Source organism: Neovison vison, chromosome 2 (genome assembly GCF_020171115.1).
Source record: "Neovison vison isolate M4711 chromosome 2, ASM_NN_V1, whole genome shotgun sequence".
NCBI lineage: Eukaryota > Metazoa > Chordata > Mammalia > Carnivora > Mustelidae > Neogale > Neogale vison.
Genome location: NC_058092.1, coordinates 98925927 through 98945692, shown reverse-complemented (window position 1 = coordinate 98945692; position 19766 = coordinate 98925927). Strand labels below are relative to the sequence as shown.

The 19766-nt window shown below is 38.1% G+C and overlaps 2 protein-coding genes across 4 annotated transcripts in view; both read left to right on the top strand.

Annotated features, from left to right (window-relative positions):
* The window catches only part of CSDE1 (cold shock domain containing E1), a 40127-nt gene extending 31099 nt beyond the window's left edge, over positions 1-9028 (top strand). For all 3 annotated transcript variants that reach the window (XM_044238969.1, XM_044238968.1, XM_044238967.1), the window contains 6 exons: positions 479-591; positions 1804-1923; positions 5371-5549; positions 6315-6478; positions 7223-7355; positions 7704-9028. In XM_044238969.1, coding sequence (XP_044094904.1) covers positions 479-591; positions 1804-1923; positions 5371-5549; positions 6315-6478; positions 7223-7355; positions 7704-7751 — 757 coding nt within the window. In that variant the 3' untranslated portion in view covers positions 7752-9028. The remainder of the gene's footprint in view (positions 1-478; positions 592-1803; positions 1924-5370; positions 5550-6314; positions 6479-7222; positions 7356-7703) is intronic.
* A 154-nt stretch (positions 9029-9182) lies between these two features.
* NRAS (NRAS proto-oncogene, GTPase) lies at positions 9183-19168 on the top strand. The gene is made up of 7 exons (XM_044238966.1): positions 9183-9286; positions 9781-9908; positions 11906-12084; positions 14069-14228; positions 14806-14929; positions 15507-15548; positions 15656-19168. The coding sequence occupies exons 2-5, from the start codon at positions 9798-9800 to the stop codon at positions 14923-14925; spliced, it is 570 nt and encodes a 189-aa protein (XP_044094901.1). The 5' UTR covers positions 9183-9286; positions 9781-9797; the 3' UTR covers positions 14926-14929; positions 15507-15548; positions 15656-19168.
* Positions 19169-19766: the final 598 nt, after the last annotated feature.

Sequence of the window (19766 nt, the reverse complement as noted above, 5' to 3'; positions counted from 1 at the left end):
TCATATTGGTAAAATTATGGCAATATATAAACAAAAGTTACATATTGTATAGAGAATATGTGGCCAAGAGATAAAGGCCTGTACCTGCTTTGAACATTGGATAGGAACTTTCCTGCATCAGTGAAAGAATACTGTTTCATATGTTGTTACCAGATTAATTATACGTTTGATTTGGCGTTCTAATACAGCATAGTGTTAGTTAAGGGTGTGGACTCTTAGCCGGTTCAGATTTAAACCCAGACTCTGCCACCTAATTAACCTCCTGGTATCTTAGTTTCATTGTCTTAAAACTGGGGATAATGGTGACCTCTTAATGGGTTGTTCCTGAGGAGTAAATGAGTCAGTGCCTTTAATGCGCTTAATACAGTATCCAGCATAAGTAAGCACACCATGAATGTTGTTATATAAGAAATAAAATTTATTTGCTACTGTTGATATTTGTGGTGATTGCTTATTCACATGTTTCCTTTCTTCCCAGTGAGTTCTCTGGTGATGTTGATAGCTTGGAACTGGGGGACATGGTCGAGTACAGCTTGTCCAAAGGCAAAGGCAACAAAGTCAGTGCAGAAAAAGTGAACAAAACACACTCAGGTAATGAACTATGATTTCTACTTGTTCATTCTGCTTTTGGTGTGAAAACAGGAGTAGGTAGGATGCAAGAGAGCAGAAACCCATTCATTCTAGATTAGTGGTGTCCCAGGTATGATCCAGCCGCATCACCTGGCTACTTACTTACTAGAAATAATAAGTTCTCAACCCTATCCCATATGTACTAAAGTCAGGATGGGCAATCTGTTCTAACAAATCCTTTAGATAATTCCGGTGTACACTCGAATTTGAGAACTACTAGATAGGTGGTTTAGGTCATTTGCTTTATGCTTATGTTCAATTTAATATCTGTTTCTTAAAAAAAATTCTAAGATAAAAAAACTCATAAGGATGGGGAGAGAGGCCTTCCTCTAGGAGACTGTTTTGGAAAAGAATGAGTCAATTAGGTAAAATAATGGGAATTTAAGAACATTGTTGCTATTTGGATCTCTAACTTTTAAGAAACCTATACTTTTTGGCTTTCATCTCAGTTTCCCAAGTAACACTTCTTAGTGAGACCTAGAGAAAGGACAGCCGTAAATGTTCATTTCAATTTAGTAAATATCTAAGTGCATGCTGTGTTTTAGGTACTGGGGATATAGCAGTGAAGAAATCAGACAAATCCCTGCCTTTGTTGAGTTTATTTTTTAATTTATCTGTAGTCAACAGCAAACAAGATGAGTATTGTATGTAGTATATTCAGAAATATAGTAATATATGTTACTAAGATTGAAGTAAAGAGGGTGCAGGCCTGGGTGGTTCAGTTGGTGAAGCCTCTGCCTTCAGCTCAGGTCATTATTCCAGGGTCCTGGGATTGAGTCCTGCACCAGGCTCCCTGTGGGTCAGAGTCTGTTTCTTCCTCTGCCCACCCTCTTCTCTCTCTCTCATTAAAAAAAATAATAAAAAATAAAGATTAAAATAAAGGGAAGTGTGTAAGTGTTGGGGTTGCCATTTTAGAGACAGGGGAAGGCACCCCCTAAAAGTAATACTTGGTCACCTAGAAAAGATGAAGAAAATAAGACATGTTTTAAATATAAGTACTTGTTAATTTCTTAAATTAACTTTCTCTGTTTTATGGTAGTTTAGAGATATTTCAAGAATAGCAGACAAGCAGTGAACCCACTGTTAACATTTGTTGCAATGATTTTAGCTTCTTTTACTCTAGAATGAGTTGAAATTGTTGAGTAAGAAGTAGAACATGCTTTTGTATTGTAGTGAATGGCATTACTGAGGAAGCTGATCCCACCATCTACTCTGGTAAAGTCATTCGCCCCTTGAGGAGTGTTGATCCAACACAGACTGAGTACCAAGGAATGATTGAGATTGTGGAGGAAGGTAAGAGCATTCCTGTCAGATATGTTGGTGGTGGTGCAGTTCTTTTTGGATTCCTTAAAAACTGAAACTAAGGAAAAGGGATTCTTCCCCTACCCCCACCTACTCCCATCTCTTGGCTTTCATTTCTGTATTCTTTGGAAATTAGATCAGCCTGGATTTATATTGTGAACAAATGATAAGTGAGCAACTGAGTTATTGAAATAGACTGACAATAAAATCTCACACTAACAATAGTCCTCCAATGTGTGATATCAGATATTCACACTGATTATGTTTAATACAACTTCACAGTTTTCTTGTATTGTTTTCTACTTATTTATGTCAGTATTGGCAAATTTTCCTAGTAGCATTCACTTCTATGAACATTTTTGCTTTCTGTTAAAGTACTATATTTATTCCTCAATAGCTAGGTTTCCATGTGGATCCTACTACTTGTCTCTCGACCAAAGCTCTGCATTTTTCATTTTTGGCTTTTTTCTCTGCACCTTCAGTAATTCTCTCAGTTCCGGTACCATTCCTTATCCCTAGGAATTAGCACCAAAAAGACAACTTTGGGGGTACCTAGGTGGCTCTGGTCATGAGTTCAAGCCCCGAGTCGGGCTCCACTCTCAGTGTGGAGCCTGCTTGAGCTTCTCTCTCCTTCTCCCAATCCCACTCATGTGCATGTACACACACATGTGCGCTCAAATACATCTTAAAAAAAAAAAAAAAGACTACTTTGTACATAAAATAAGTTTGCAATAGGGATGGTAGTAGGAACCAATGGATGATTAGTATAGCTAAATTACGTAATGATGGGGTTGGTGAGAGGGTTTGAATTTCCAACCAAAGATAATAGCTTGGCTCACAAAGAGAATAAATATTGTGTCATATAAGTGTCCAAGAGCACGAAGTGGGGAAGAACAGGTCATTTGAGAGAAAGAAATGAACCTTGATAACATGTTCTTTTACCATATGAGGTCCTTAGGAGTTTGTTTTACACAGACCCTCAGAACACCCATTTCCCACCTACCCACCTCAAAAACCCTCCAAATAGGAATAGATTTTATAGCAAATCACTCTTACTTTAATCACTCCTTTTGTTAATTTGGGTCTAATTCATATTAATTTAAAATAAACTTTGTTCTGCTTTCCCACCTTTACTTGTGTTAAATACATTGTTTTAAAAAAAAAAAAAATCACTCAGTATAGATCTGGCCTTTTACAAATCAGTATTTTAAACCAATCCCATGATTATACCATACTCCTAAAAGGGCTGTGGGGGCTAGGCAACTTACTAAATTGTCCTTCTTCCTCCTCTGTAAATGCCACTTATTTTGTGTTCCCAGTCCCTAATCCATTTATTCTTCACCACTGGCTCTAGGATACAGTCCAAAGCAAGGATTTTATGGAAGAGGAAACTTTCCTGAAATCTATAAGCCTAGAGGTTTTTTTTTTGTTTTGTTTTGTTTTTTAAAGATTTTATTTATTTATTTGACAGAGAGAAATCACAAGTAGATGGAGAGGCAGGCAGAGAGAGAGAGAGGGAAGCAGGCTCCCTGCTGAGCAGAGAGCCCGATGCGGGACTCGATCCCAGGACCCTGAGATCATGACCTGAGCCGAAGGCAGCGGCTTAACCCACTGAGCCACCCAGGCGCCCCAGCCTAGAGGTTTTTGAGACTAGACCGGTCACATTTTCCTACTTGTTGATGAGAACAGTTCTTTTATTCAGGAATAAAAAAACAACTTTGTATAAGACCGTGGACTTTGAAGTAGGGCAAGCCTGGATCTGAAGACCAGCTCTTGCACTTCCTAGCTATAGAATCTTGGACAAATGACTTAAATCTTTCCTAGCTCAGTTTCTTCATCTTTGAAATGAAGATAACTTCAATCTAAGGTTCTGGAAATACTAAATATGAATCTATAAGTGTTTAATAAATGGTAGTTAGTATTAACACAACTACATCACACCAGTTATCTCTAATCCTACATGACTTACCTGTTGGAAGTATATCCAAAAGTTTGTGGTTCCTATATGTTGTGCTTTTTTTTTTTTAATTATTTTATATATTTTTTTTAAGATTTTATTTATTTATTTGACAGAGATCACAAGAAGGCAGAGAGGCAGGCAGAGAAGGTGGGGGGGAAGCAGGATTGCTGCTGAGCAGAGAGCCCAGTGTGGGGCTCGATCCCAAGACCCCAGGATCATGACCTGAGCTAAAGGCAGAGGCTTAACCCGCTGAGCCACCCAGGCACCCCAGGGTTCCTATATGTTTGAGAAGACAACCTTCACTTACCCTGCATCATCAAGAGAATTATTAAAAAACGTTTCCAATTCTGAAGCTTCCTCTTCCACCTGATGGTTTTCTTCTCTTCATTTTTGTTGATTCAGTGGCTTTACCATCCTGGTGAACTAATAAGCAGCTGAACCTTTGGCATGATTTTTATTCAGCCTGCACTGACCTACGGCCAACATTTTTTATTTACTCTTTTACTTTTTATTATTTATTTATTTGTTCATTTATTTTTAAGTAGGCTCCGTAAGTACCATGGGGCACAATGCAGGGCTTGAACTCAAGTCGCTGAGATCAAGAGTCAAACGTTTAATCAACTTAACCCCCGGGGCACCCCAGCCAACTTTTTCCTCCAAGGAAGAGCTCTACAAAACTATGGTGGCTTGTTTCTGTAAAGAAAGGTGTCTTGAAACAGCCATAGCCATTCATTTATATATTGTCTTTGGTTGCTTTCTCACGGCAACAGCAAAGTTGTGTAGTTATGACAGGCGCAGGATGACCTGCGACCCTAAAATGTTTACTGTTTTTTAAGAAAAAGTATGCTGACCTCTGAACTGGGAGAAAAGTACCAGTTGGTTTGAGGGAGCCACAGTCAGAACAAAGAAAAGATGTAGAATGCCAAAGAAATTTATCCACATTGTTTTTGCCTGTTCCTGACTTGTTTAATGCCCTGTTAAGTGTGGGCCAGAAGTACTTTCAACTGGTTGGCTAATATTGTGGAGTGGGGAAGAAGATAATCCAGTGGATCATGTTAGCAACCCATTGTGCTTAAAACACCCAGATATTTAGGTAACGAGATTGTGAGTGATAGTGTTATTTTTAATTTTGTAAGTGTAGTTTAAAACTGTTTATTAGGGTACTTGGCTAGCTCAGTGTAAAGTGCATGTAACTCTTGAACTCAGGGTAGTGAATTGAAGCCCTACATTGGATGTAGAGATTACTTTAAAAAAAAAAAAAACTTTAAACTATTCATTAGCTGGTGAAGTACTGCAAGTTCTCACTTTTTTCATGATAGTATTTCATTGAAGCTTTATGGTAAAATTTCTCAGGTATGAAAATCTTTTTAGGAATATAATGCATTTTTAGCAATTTACTTATTAATTTATGAGGAACATCAGCATAGGCCCGTTGTGAAATACTAGTTTTTAGACTTTGTATTTATTTCTCCTTACAGGGGATATGAAAGGTGAGGTCTATCCATTTGGCATAGTTGGGATGGCCAACAAAGGGGATTGCCTGCAGAAAGGGGAAAGTGTCAAGTTCCAGTTGTGTGTCTTGGGCCAAAATGCACAGACTATGGCCTACAACATCACACCCCTGCGTAGGGCCACAGTGGAGTGTGTAAAGGATCAGGTAAGTGGTAGTATCTCTGGATCTGAACTTGATCCTTTTATTAGTTGGTAAACAAGTGTTAACCAAAACCTTGAAATTTTTTCAGCCAAGGGAAAACTGCCAATATTCTCACTTGGTTTTTATTTCTGTTCCACCCCTTTTTCAATGATTTGAGGTAGTTTGTAAAAAATATGAAAAAAAAACAGATGAAGAAAATGGCGATACAAGCAAAAAGAATGTAAAGAGTATTATTAACATTACATGACTGGAAAATAAATTTGGAGTGAGATATTTCAGAATAGAACAAGATTTTGTATACTTTAGCTTAGAGCTGCTTTTGCAGACCACACAAGAAAGAAAGCTGTGTAAAAATATTCATAAAATACAATTAGGGCAAACAAAACTATTCCTAATATTATGATCTCAGTATGATTTTTTTTTTTTTCCTAATTCAAAAAATCCATATACTATATGAAGACACAAGCCAACATTTTTCTCAGTCATGCTATGATAGATTGAACGGCAGTGATTTCAAAGATTTCTTCCCTGACAAGTTTTTTGGACCCATATCTTACATTCTAGCACAGGCAAGTCAACATTAATATACCATGTTTTATAAATCCCATTCTAGTTAGGTTCAGACAGTGTACTTCATCCAGAGTGAGGTACTTTTCCCCCTTGTAATATGTCTCCCCCCCCCCTTTTTTAAAGTTATCATTGTCTTTCCTTTTTTTTTTTTTTTTTTTTTTTTTTTAAGCTTTTTTTTTTTCCCCCTTCTTCCCCCAGTTTGGCTTCATTAACTATGAAGTAGGAGATAGCAAGAAGCTCTTTTTCCATGTGAAAGAAGTTCAAGATGGCATTGAGCTACAGGCTGGAGATGAGGTGGAATTCTCAGTGATTCTTAATCAGCGCACTGGCAAGTGCAGCGCTTGTAATGTTTGGCGAGTCTGGTGAGTTTGTTGTTGTTGGGCTGATGAATTCCCTGGACTGCCTTTAAACTTTCGTAAACTCTGGTTTATCATGCTTCCTCACCTTTCATCACAGCTTTTTTTTTATCCTGCCACTTTCTGGTTATTTCTTTATCTTTTCTGTGTCTTTGTTTTTTTAACCTCTAGTCTTCATTGTCTAAATTTTATAGTCTTACACATCTGGCCCAATGAAACATTAATTGGGTACATCCTATGTATTAGAACTTAGATACAGTAAGATTATGTAGTCCTTGTTCTTAAAGGTTCTGTTTAGCTTTTTCTTTTCATTAAGCCATTTATATGCTGCTTAAAATTCTAACTTTGTAGTCTCTATTTTTTTAAGTGTTTTAAATCTGTAATGTTACCATGAGAGGAGCTGGGAGTCTCTTGAAATATTTCTTCATATTTAACTTTTCTAAGGCTTTTCACATTCACTACCTCATTTTGTGGAACTGGTTTTTCTAGTTGTAGATTAGATGGGATGAGGGATGACCCTCACCCAAATGATTCTTCCAGTTCCTCTGTAGTAATAAACCTTGAGTTCAGAATAAAAACATAAACAAACTTGTCTGTCCTGTCTTGCTAGCTAGCTGGCTAGGTGAGGCAAGAGTCCCTTATTATAACTGAGTCATTTGGGGGTAGTTAGATAGAAAACATACTCCTCTGCAAGTGCTTGCTTTCTTCCCACCAAGAGTTGTTTCTTCTCACCTCTTGACTTCATTGCAGTGAGGGCCCCAAGGCTGTTGCAGCTCCACGACCTGATAGGTTGGTCAATCGCTTAAAGAACATCACCCTGGATGATGCCAGTGCTCCTCGCCTAATGGTTCTTCGTCAGCCTAGGGGACCAGATAACTCAATGGTATGAGGGTGTACAAGGTTTTGGGGTGGGTAGGGGCAGCTGACCTGTATGCTACTCAGGGTCTTGTTTCGGCATAGCACAGAGCTTAATGAAGCAGGAAAACTTCAGGATTCTCTTTCACTACTCAAGTATGCTTTTAACTAGTTAAAACTCTCTACTCATTTGTTCAGCCCCTAACAATAACAGTTTGCTCACAATGAGCACATTTCTTGATCTTTCGAACAGATATTAGGTAATAGATCGGGAGGGCTTACTATGGATTTCCTCCTCTGAGAAAGAAATGGTGGTGGTTACAATGATTAAAAGTAATGCTTTATAGTAATTAACTGCAATTTTACTTTTTCACAGGGATTTGGTGCAGAAAGAAAGATCCGTCAAGCTGGTGTCATTGACTAACCACATCCACAAAGCACATCATTAATCCACTATGATCAAGTTGGGGGGATTCTGGTGAAGGGTTCTGAATATCTCCCTCTTCATCCCTCCCAAAATCTGGAATACTTATTCTATTGAGCTATTACACCAGTTTTAACACCTTCCTCGTGTTATGTTTAAAAAAATAAATAAATTTAAGAAAACCATTTTAAAATTATGCACAGTTGCAGCCTGGAAACTTAAGGTGGCGCCTTATAGTATCAATTTTAGGAGCTTTATTTGGTGCATTTAACGCAACTGGTAATTGCAAAATCCACTTCGCCTGTGTAAGTGAAAAATATAGACTGTTATCTCGTTGGCCCTATGAAATTCTGCACTTGGTATTTAGTATATACTCTACCTTCATTACTATCTGGCAAGATGTTCTGCCTTAGCACTCAGTTGCGTTCTTTTCCTTTTCTTTCCTATTCATTATGCTTTAATCCTGAGGACCATATGAAGGTAGAATATATTAAAAATTACAAAAATTATAAAAATTTATATAGGCAAACCATTTCCTTAATAAGTTGATGGCCAAATGTTAAAATGTTATTTTTCATATCATTTATAATCTTGTCACAGTCCACTTAACGAAGTTTGGTTAGATTTCAGTGAAAATTATCTTCCAGAGTAGTTTCTTTTTTCCTGGGATTGGGGAGGGGGGGTAATTTTACTACAATTAGTATGTATGGTGCAGAATTTCATGCAAATGAGGTGTGCCAGCAGTGTGGTAATTTAATCGTATTTAAACAAAAACAAAACAAAAAAAAAAAGACGAATGCACAAACTTGCTGCTGCTTAGATCACTGCAGCTTCTAGGACCCAGTTTCTTTTACTGATTTAAAAACAAAACAAAAAAAAAATAAAAAAGTTGTGCCTGAAATGAATCTTGTTTTTTTTATAAGTAGCCGCCTGGTTCCTGTGTCCTGTGAAATACAGGCACTTGACCCCTGGTGTAGCTTCTGTTCGACTTTATATCACGGGAACGGATTGATCTGATTTCTTGGCCCTCATCTTGAATTGGCCACATCCAGGGTCCCTGGCCAGTGGACTGAAGGCTTTGTCTAAGATGACAAGGGCAGCTCAGGGGATGTGGGGGAGGGCGCTTTTATCTTCCCCGTTGTCATTTGAGGTTTTGATCTTCTCTGGGTAAAGAGGCCGTTTATCTTTGTAAACACAAAACATTTTGCTTTCTCCAGTTTTCTGTTAATGGCGAAAGAATGGAAGCGAATAAAGTTTTACTGATTTTTGAGACTCTAGCACCTAGCGCTTTCATTTTTGAAACGTCCTGTGTGGGAGGGGCGGGTCTGGGTGCGGCCCGCCGCGTGACTCCTGGGTCGGTGGCCCACGTGGCCGGGGCGGGGACTCTGGCGCCCGGGGCGCCGTCTGATTACGTAGCGGGCGGGGCCGGAAGTGCCGCTCCCTAGTGGGGGCTGTTCATGGCGGTTCCGGGGTCTCCAACATTTTTCCCAGTTGTGGTCCTAAATCCGTCGGAAGCGGAGGCAACGAAGCTTGAGGTAAGGTTGTGTGGTGTGTAGCGCTCGTCTTTGGAGCATACAGGCGCCTCGTTGTTGCCAGGAATCGAACGGAGTCTGCAGGCTGGAGACAAAGGCCCTTGGGCGGGGGTCTTTAGTTTTGAGCCCTCCGGGGGAGATCTTTGGAGACTGCCGGGGGTGTAAGACTAGGGGACGGCCTGGAGGCTGCCCCCCGTAGCTGAGAAGTGCGGGAGGAGTAGGAAGAGGGTATTCCTTTACCTTGGGCTGAGGGCGGGGCCCGCGGACTTGAAAATAGAGCTAGGTGGGGGTAGCTCGGCGACTCACCAGAATTCTGAGGCCTGCAGTAACCTGCGACTGTTTTTGCACTCCTGAATCACTTTGAGAACCAAGTGGAGGGTCACGTGTCTGGAACCGATAGATTTCAAACTCGGGCTTTACATACTATTGATTATGGAAGGCTTTGAAGTACTGTAGTTGTGGCTCGCCCATTAAACCTAATTGCTGCTTTCCCACAGGTTCTTGCTGGTGTGAAATGACTGAGTACAAACTGGTGGTGGTTGGAGCAGGTGGTGTCGGGAAAAGCGCACTGACAATCCAGCTAATCCAGAACCACTTTGTAGATGAATATGATCCCACCATAGAGGTGAGGCCCAGTGGTAGTGCGCTGACCCTACCTCTGACTTTTGGTTCACCCGTACACCCACCTTTTGCTGTTCGTTAGCTAAAGGAATAATCAAGAGAGAAAGCAAAAGTTATTTAGAGTAGTGCGTTCAGTAATACAATAAGGAAGCTTTCCGTGTTTGTGGAGAAGAGTTCAGGAGTTCAAGAGTTCTTCATAGCTGCTAAAGATTTTCTTTAAAAAAAACCCTGATAATGTAATAGTTTAGTAAACTCTCATACTCATTGTTGAACTCATGACAGCTCTGTTAAACACAGGCCATAGGAATAATAGGATGGAGATAAAAATTTCAAGGATCGGTGATCCTTTACTAACTAAAATTCTTCAATTTTAGTTAGCTGGCTGAAGCAGCTGAGACTGGGCTGAAGTAGAAAGAATAAGAGATTTTGAGTTACTGCCTAGATTTCTTTTGGTCCCTGTTTGCATTTTATTTAGTTACATTATATTGAGCAAATCACTTAAACTCTCTGAGCCTCATTTTCTCATCTACTAGATTACCATAAACATGTTCTGCCTGTCACACACAGGGATGTTCAGTAAAATCAGTATGTTTTTTGTATGAATTCATGCTATAGATTGGCTTGAATAATGGCATCTAAGTTCCTTTAAATAAAAGGTTTTGTTTATTCAGTTTAGAAATGTCTGATTAGAGATTATTTTATTTTAACCCACATCCTGGTCTTCCTAACCCCCAGCTATTTAATGTTTAATGGAAGCTAACTAACATAGCCATTATTAAAAATCAGTCTTCAGTCTTTGAAAGAAATTTCATTTTAAGTGTAAGTACTCATTTAAGCTTTAGTGTTAATAGTTAGAACCTTTTTATATTTTTCTGGGTTTTATTTATTGAAGGGGAATGTACATACAGTAAAATACACAAATGGTAAAATACACACAGTGACTTAAATATTTGTATGTACTTACATAACCACCACTCAGGAATATAGACAGTTTCCAGTGCCCCAGAGAGTTCTCCCATGCCACTTTCCAGTCAATAAACCCCCAGCCTGCCAGGAAATAACCACTTCTCTGACTTCTGTTACTGTAAATTAGTTTAAATTGTGCTCATTTCTTCAGCTTATTCGTACACTTAGCCATATTTCATGCTTTGAACAAGTTTTGTCAATGCGAATGCTGTGTTAATTTCAAAGTACATTACAGTCCCACTGTGAAGATGCGTTACAGAGGCACTGATCAATGAACTGGGAAACTAGGTCACATTCTGTTTCTGGAGCCAGATCTTTACCAAGAGTGATGGGTTCTTTTCTTTGAACTGAATTCCCAAAACATGAGTATTAAGATACAAGTAAAATTTTGGCCTCAGAACCAAATTGTGAACTTTTAAAATGTAAATATATGTGATCTATGCGTGTTTTTCCTTCTTAGGAAATATAGCTGTAAATCTTGTTTGGCACACTTAGGAACTTGATTCAGGAATATTTCCCAAAGGTAAAAATTCACCATGATGAGAAAAGTATTTTTATTTTATAATCTTGTCTGAAATAAAAAATATTTGTGTGTTTAGTCATAAACACAAATGACACCGTGTCTAGGGCCAGGTATAATTGGTGGAGGTATATTTAGAACTTTGCATACACAGTAAATAAGTAAGAAAAGTCCACTTTGTACCTTAATGAAACACTGTGAAACCGAATCTTTAGTCTAACTGCAATAGAGCTATCTTTTGAATTACCACACTTTTCCATCTTTTCCAGGAACAGAATGACCACATTTTTCTTTTTACAGGCATCTAGGATTTGGGGCTTTTTTCCCTAGGGTGACATTAAGTACTTTCTGATTGTGATTATATATGAGGAGTTTGAGGGATAAACCAGAGGGATGGAAATAAAACTTAGGTAGGAGCTTATCTTACCTTGGCAATAGCATTGCGTTCCCTATGGTTTCTAATAAAAATGAAATCTTCCTCTCTCCCTGCCGTCTCCCACCCTCCATACCCCCAGGATTCTTACCGAAAACAGGTGGTTATAGATGGTGAAACCTGTCTGTTGGACATACTGGATACAGCTGGTCAAGAGGAGTACAGTGCCATGAGAGACCAATACATGAGGACAGGCGAAGGCTTCCTCTGTGTATTTGCCATCAATAATAGCAAATCATTTGCAGATATTAACCTCTACAGGTACTAGGAACATTATTTTTTCTGAAAGGATGACCTGTAAGTGTATTCTGAAGCTTTGTGGGGTGGGGATGGGGGGATGAGGATACCACACTAGGGAAGATAGTGTTTTTTAATTATGAGAAGAGTTGGTTTCAGTTTGTCTAACGTTGAGGTTCTGGGTTATAACTGAAAGTTAATATTGGAGTTTATATAATAACATGGCTAGAATGTGTGATAACACTTAAATGAAGTGCTAATTGGATTATTCGGATTATTCAGATTATTGGATTATCCAATTGCTAATTGGATGATTCGGAACCAGAGGTGATGGTATGAAGATCACACAGGAATTTCAGAAAGGAAAACATGTCTGAGAGTCCTCAGTCATGGAAGAGAGAAGATGATAGGAAGAAATGAGTGGGAAGTAAATAAAGAGGAAAGATGGTCTTTCTCAGTAAAACCATTTCAAAGACCACTCAGACCATAAAAAATTCTAGTACAACATCCTTGTTTTACGGAATCAGAGGTAGAGTTGCAGGAAGTGGTTTTTTAGGTTTTTGGAGTCATGGCTGTTACCAGTAGCAGAGCCAGTACCAAAAACCCAGGACTCCTTTCTCTTAGCTCCGTATTCTTTGAGCAGAGTAATATAACAGGTAGAAACTTGGCTCCATCATCTATTACCCATGGGACTTTGGGGCAAACTACCAAATGTCTGTGCCTCAGTTTCCTTATCAATAGTATGGAGAGAGTACCAAGAGTTGTTTTAAAAATTAAACAAGTAATAAACATGTTAATCACCCAGAAAAGCGTGTAGCACATAGTTCTATGCAAGTGTTCTTCCTATGGCCTGCAGTGCTGGCTTGTGCTCGATCCGTGTGATGTCTGCTCAGAGAAACAGGCTAGCCCAAAACTGACTTCAGTGGGGTTTTTTTTCCACCTAAACCTGTTCTATTTTCCATCTGGTCTCTGGAAGTAATAGCAGTATGTAGTAAGATTTCCAACACTTGTCAAGCATCTAATATTTGTTGAATTTCTAAAAGTCATTTTTCCTCTTTGGCTGTCTTGACTTATATTATGCTTTAAACACTGCCATTACAGGAAAGGTCAGTTTTAGAGCTAGCCAGTGTGACGCCAGTTCAGCACATGACCATGTCTGTAATCCAGGGGTATGATCTGTAGCGGTACTGTGCTGTATGGTGGCCACAATTTTATGTGCTTATTTCATTTAGTTAAAGAAATTGGAAAATCAGTTCCTTGGCCACATAGCAACTGATTCCTCAAGTGTCCAACAGCTGCGTGTGACTGGTGGATGTAGTTGGGACAGCATAGATAGAGAACCTTCCCACCATCGTGAGAAGTTCTGTTAGACAGTATTGGTCAGGAGAATCTAGAGCAGTTGTTTCCAAACTGCTGTGTGCTATGTCGTCTTTGTCATTAAAGGGAGTGCTGTAAGTTGGGAGTTGCAGATCTTTCGGTCCCTTTTTAGTAAGAGCAGTTCTGGTGTTTTCTGGACTTCAGCTAATATTGTTTGAAGAAAATGTCTGAATACTACCCAGCTAGAGAAGTGGATAGACTGTCTTTCATTAAATACTGTTACTTTGAAGAAAACCTCAGAAACTTATTTTGAGACAGTAAGCTTTACTTTCTATACTTCAGATCTTAATCTAGAGTGTGATTTCAAGTTGCCAATTAAATCCAGAGCCAAATTCTTTGGAAAATGAAGGGGCCTAACAAGGGTATGTGTCAAAAGGTAGAATTGCCATCCATTTCCACTAGAAGGTGAACCACTATTTGACTTCCCTCTCGCTACATCAAGTCTAAACCAGTCAACGAAGTATGCTTGGTCTTTTATAATTAGTGGGGAGGGGAGGAGTAAAAAGTAAAACTCCATACTAGAAGCTAATAGGGCTATATAAAATTCATTAGAACCTTTGTTGTTCTAGCTGCTCATTCCTTCCTAAAAACCTATTGTTAGGTTAGGATAACTATTCTTTTTTTTTTTTAGGGAGCAGATTAAGCGAGTAAAAGATTCAGATGATGTACCTATGGTGCTAGTAGGAAATAAGTGTGATTTGCCAACAAGGACAGTGGACACAAAACAAGCCCACGAACTGGCCAAGAGTTATGGGATTCCATTCATTGAAACCTCAGCCAAGACCAGACAGGTATAGCAAAACTTTGAGCATCTGGCAAGCATTTGTTGAGTGCAGAAAAGTTTGACTGCTAGAGATAGGAGCCGTGTTCTTTGTTGTTAATTTTCAGTATTCTGTTTTTTTAATCTTCAGTTTAACCCAAAATGAACTGATGAATATTCTGGTGTGGTATTTTACTCCCACCTTAACATTATATTACTTAATATTACTTAACATTACTAAAATATTACTTAACATTACTAAAATGAGGACCCTTGATTAAAATAAGTACAAACATTAGACCTTTCTCCATCAACCCCAGCCACAGTTTAGGGCTTTTGCTCTCCTGAATGGAATCTTTAGATCTGGTAGTTCTGTATGTCCCACATTACCCATTTTCCTGTGCTTGAATGCTATTTTTGCAAAATACTGCCATTTGTATATCAGGCTGTTGATGTGTTCGGTAGAATGCTAAGTTTGCTGTCCTCTTCCTAAATCACCCTATTTCATCAGCTCATTGGAATTTTAAATCCACTAAAGAAGTACAAATGAGAGAGCTTGCAACTTGGATTGTGTCTATTAAGCCATCCTTAACCATATTCTTTTATAGGGTGTCGAAGATGCCTTTTACACACTGGTAAGAGAAATACGTCAGTACCGAATGAAGAAACTCAGTAGCAGTGATGATGGAACTCAAGGTTGTATGGGGTTACCTTGTGTGGTGATGTAACAAGGTGAGCATGTTGTGGTCTCCTGACATAATTATCAATTTTATTAATTTAGCATCGGGAAATTTGGAGGAGATTGCTATTATGTTTTTCCGGTGGTGCTATTTAACTGAGAGTTTCTGCTCACTTAGAGTTATAAAACATTTTCCTTATGACACCTTTTCTGAGAGTACTGAAGTCTAAACTGTTTTTAAAGCATTTAAGTAGGCTACACCTGGGTGGCTCAGTTGGTTAAGTGTCTGCCTTCAATTCAGGTCATGATCCCAAGGACCTGGGATCAAGTCCCACATCAGGCTCCCAGCTCAGCGGGAAATCTGCTTCTCCCTCTACCTGCTGCTCCTCCTGCTTGTGCATGTTCTCTCTCTATCCCTGACAAATAAATAAATAAATAAAATCTTTAAAAAAAAAAAAAGACATTTAAGTAATTTTATAGACATTATTACACTTTCAATAATACTAGAAACTAGAAGGCATTATTATGAAAAGTACATACTTCACCATATTCTTGGCACTGATTAGGAGTTTGAAGAACCGCTACATGAAACCTGATTATAATGACCTGGTGTGTGTGCTTTTCTTATAGATACTTTTAAAATTCTAGCATCAGAAAAGAGCCACTGTCAAGGTAGGACAAGTTTGGAAATGAGTATGTTATCGTTCGTGTTAATTTCTTAAGCTTGTTTTTCTTACTTTATTTATATGTCCCTTATACAGATTCTGTCTTTATTTTAGCTGCACTGACACCCTGGTCCTGACTTCCCTGGAGGAGAAGTATTCCTGTTGCTATCTTCAGTCTCACAGAGAAGCACCTGTTACTTCCCCAACTCTACGTAGATCAGTACAATATTCTCTATTTGAGAAGTTCTCTGAATAACTACCTCCTCACTTGGTTGTCTGACCAGAGAAATGAACCTCTTGTTACTTCCCACTGTTTTCCACCCTGGGTTCTCCCCCAACATAAACAAACCTCCGCCATGCCAGGTTTTTCATCTGAAAAGTAATTCATGCTCTGAAACAGAGAACCAAACTATAGACATGAAATTCTGTAGGAAACAATGTCTTGAGCTCTAAAGTAGCAACTGCTGGTGACTTTTTTTTTCCCTTTTTACTGTTGAACTTGGAATTATGTTGGTTTTTGGAGAAATGTCATAAATTACTGTTTTGCTGAGAATATAGTTAAGTTGCCATTTGGTTTGTTTGTGATGTCATTGGCTATAGTCTATAACTTGGCATCTGCTTTGCATTCATAAATAGGCAAGTGAATACTGACTTTTGAGTCTATTTTAGTGTTCTCGACTTTCACATAATTAAAATCTTAACTCTTGCAGCAAAGTGCCTTTTTTCTTAGGAGTGGTTTGTAGACTTGCTTTATAATATTTCAGTGGATAGATGTCTCAGAAATCATTATACATGGAAATGAATTTCTGAGATACATCTATGACCTGTCTATCTAGAGGGAAAGACATACCGATGTGGTAGCAGATGCCATTTCTTCATGTATGAGGTTGGATTTCCAGACACCGGATTTGGGTCTCTTCCAAGAGAAAGGTGAAACTGGAAAAAATTATGAATAATTTCACTTAATTTTTACCTAATTTCTACTTTTTTGGGGGGATGGGGCAGGGAGTTGGTTACCACTTACAAAATGTATGCAATTTGTTTCTTCCAGCTTACTGATAATGAACTTCCATTCATATTTAAATTTAGGTCATATCTGAAAGCTCCACATTTGCAGGTGTTCTAAACTGTAATAGTTTAATGCAGTTTTAATAGCTTTTATTAATGATTTTCAAGCCTCAGATGTATTAACAGACATTTTTACTTTATATCATGGTATTTTGATGATGTATATAATTGCCCTCATTCCCCTTCTCACTCCACCCTCTCCCTCATCCCACCACAATGGCAGCATGGTTATTTCAGTTGAGTAAAGCATGGTGCTGACAGACCAGGGTCACAGTTTCCAAACTTGAGCAAGCCAGTTAGCCTCACAGAGAGAGAAATTCTTCCATGTTTGCTCATTGCACCAGTAACGTCAGCTAGTAGTTTTGCCAGATGCATACTGTTAGTCCTGCAAGGAAGGAAGAGGTCAGTTAGCACAAATCCTTCACCATGGCTGGGAAAACTTGCCATCTTGTGGATGGTCAGCCTAGAGGTTTTTATAAATAAAATATTTAGACCTTTTTAGCCACGTGGAAAGTCTGAATTAAACTCTTTTTTCTTTTCATTATTTTGAGAATAAGGATGCCTCAGATCAAAATTTTTAAAAGTTTTCTCTATTGATAAGTGTTCTTTGAAGGATGCAAAACAGTATGTTAATGAATTAGTCTGTGCATACCAGATATATAAGCTGATGAGTTTGTTCAGAACAGGAAGTCGCCTTTCTATTGAAATAGTCATTTGAGAAGGGAATCGAAAATAGAATGAATTGTTTGTTATGAGGATTTGGAGGTAGGGCTTTTCCATTTGCAGATAATTTCATGGTAATTCTAATGAAAAATAGACTCGATACTTCTGATAAATGACTAGTTACAAAGTGGCCACTTTCTGTTCTGGTCTTAGATGTGTAAATTCTTACTGAGGTCCTCCATCTTCTAAAATGAATTTTCCTTTAAGTAAACTCCACATTACCTTGAAATGAATTCCAGAGATGGGAAGAAACATCAACTGTGCCCAGAGTGGAATAAATCCAGAGAGTTGTGTTCCTTTGCGTTAATTTTGAGACCTTTCACATACTGTCAACATCTGTAAACAGAAACTGCTGCTGTGTTTCTGCTCCTTGGGGAAGACTGCTGTGTAATTTTCTCAAGGATGGATTGAGGCTTGTCGCCTCCATCCTTGTCTTTGTCTTCCACCTCTTCCTCCTCGTCCTCTGGTCTGCTTGTGTGACTCACAGCAGGACTCTTTTTTTCTTTCTTTTTTTTTTTTTTTAAATATCAAATTTAGGGGAAAAGATACTCATTTTAGCCCTTACATGGATGTACCTTATAGTTTTTTCAAGTATGTTCTAAGCACAGATGTATCGAAATGGGGCCAAAATTCAGACTTCAAAATGTTGTTTTAATAGCTTCTTAAGAAGTTACATGTAGGTGTGAATTTTGGCACAATAGAGTGACAAACTTAGGGTTAAATGCTGAATGACTTCAGTTGGTGTGAAGTAAAGTGTAGTTTTTTGAATATGTTTGTAATTGCTGAAAACAGTTCTAGTTTACCTCAAAGTCTGAAAGTCTCTTTCCCTGAGTTAAGTGCCTGGCCAGCTGTTATGAATTACATACTACTTTATGTGTGTTTGTGTTTTAAAGGTTGCACCTTCAAGAGTGTGAAAATGTTCTGTCTAAAGGCTACCATGCCTAATCTGTAAATGAAACTGTTAAGTGCTGTATTCGCTCCAGCAGCATACTCTAGAATGTTATTTGGTAATATAATATCGTACTTATTACAGTTTTCACTTTAGTGTAATAGGTAAAATTATCCTCAGTATGTATTTTAGTTGGCCCATGTTTAGTCTTTCATCATCATTTAAACTGCTGTGAATTTTTTGTCTGACTTGAATTGAAAGCAAGGATAGAGAAACACTTTTAAAGAGATATTTTGTTTTTCTCCCATTCCAGAATTTGTGAGCATAATCATCGCTTTACATTTACAGTCATGAACTCTCAAGCTGGCAGCTACAACCAAGAACCAAAAAATGGTGCATTCTGCTTCTTGTAATTCATCTCTGCTAATAAATTATAAGAAGTGAGGATAATTAGGGAAAATATTTTATTTAGGTGGTTTCTATAAGCTGGGGACTATAATTCTTGTACATTATTTTTCATCTTTGCTGTTTCTTTAAGCAGTCCAATGTGCCACAAAATTTATCTTTAAGGTTTTTTCCTGTAAGAATTGTTTTAAAAGTGTTCTCATTATCAGAGTAGTTGTAGATATGTTTCAGAATGTAACTGGTGATTCTTAAAGGCCCAAGAACTGACCTAAGAAGCAACTATATGAATTCTACTCTGGAGGGAATGGAGGATCTCAGTGGAAATTGTATGACTTTCATATTTCTGTGCCATCGAGTATAGGTAAAAATACCAGTTGTGCAATTCTGCTGTTAAACAGGAATTATTGGCCTCCTCGGCCCTAAATAAAAGGGGCTGATATTTTAAGTTGACTATTTTATTGTAAATTAATCCATCCTAATTTTTAAAAATTTGGTTGAATGTCTTTCTTGTTAAATGTTTAGAAAATAAAAACTGGAAGTTCTTTGCTTAGTCATAATTCTTTTTTCCACATAAGTGCCATTATTGAAAGTTAATATCAATTTTAGACATTTGGATATGACATTTGGACAATATTTGGAAGATGAAAATTCCTTATTTTATACCAACATGAAATATGTCAAAGCCTGCTTTTAAACTCTTGCGTTGGGCGTGATTCATAGCCCTGATCCACAGCTTCATGTCAGATTCTAACATTAATATGAAGTGCTTGAAACTATCTTTGGAAATCTTTTGTCCTATTTTTGCATTACTGCAGTCTACCAATCTCAGTTATCATTAGAAGAACATCTTTGTAGGAGCCAAAGTCCAACTATAATTTTACTACTCTGAACTATAGTTCACTCATTTGCAAAATAGGAAAGTTGAATTGGTGTATCTCAGATTCCCAACCCTAATCAAGGAAACGTAGTTACTAAGAAATAAACACAAAACAAACTTGACACCTAGGACTTTCCACCTAATGCTGGCATACTGTGATTATGAGGACCTTGATTTATTCTACCACAGATAGCATTTTAACTTTCACTTTAATTTCAAAAGAGGACAAGGATGGATACATTAATATTTGGCTGAATTAAGCT

What these genes read in the sequence shown, in the direction of transcription:
- NRAS (XM_044238966.1), top strand. Translation starts at nt 9,798, where the DNA reads ATGACTGAGTACAAACTGGTGGTGGTTGGAGCAGGTGGTGTCGGGAAA. An exon ending in GCAGATATTAACCTCTACAG is followed by an intron (nt 12,085 to 14,068) that starts GTACTAGGAACA and finishes TTTTTTTTTTAG; the next exon opens with GGAGCAGATTAAGCGAGTAA. An exon ending in CCTCAGCCAAGACCAGACAG is followed by an intron (nt 14,229 to 14,805) that starts GTATAGCAAAAC and finishes ATTCTTTTATAG; the next exon opens with GGTGTCGAAGATGCCTTTTA.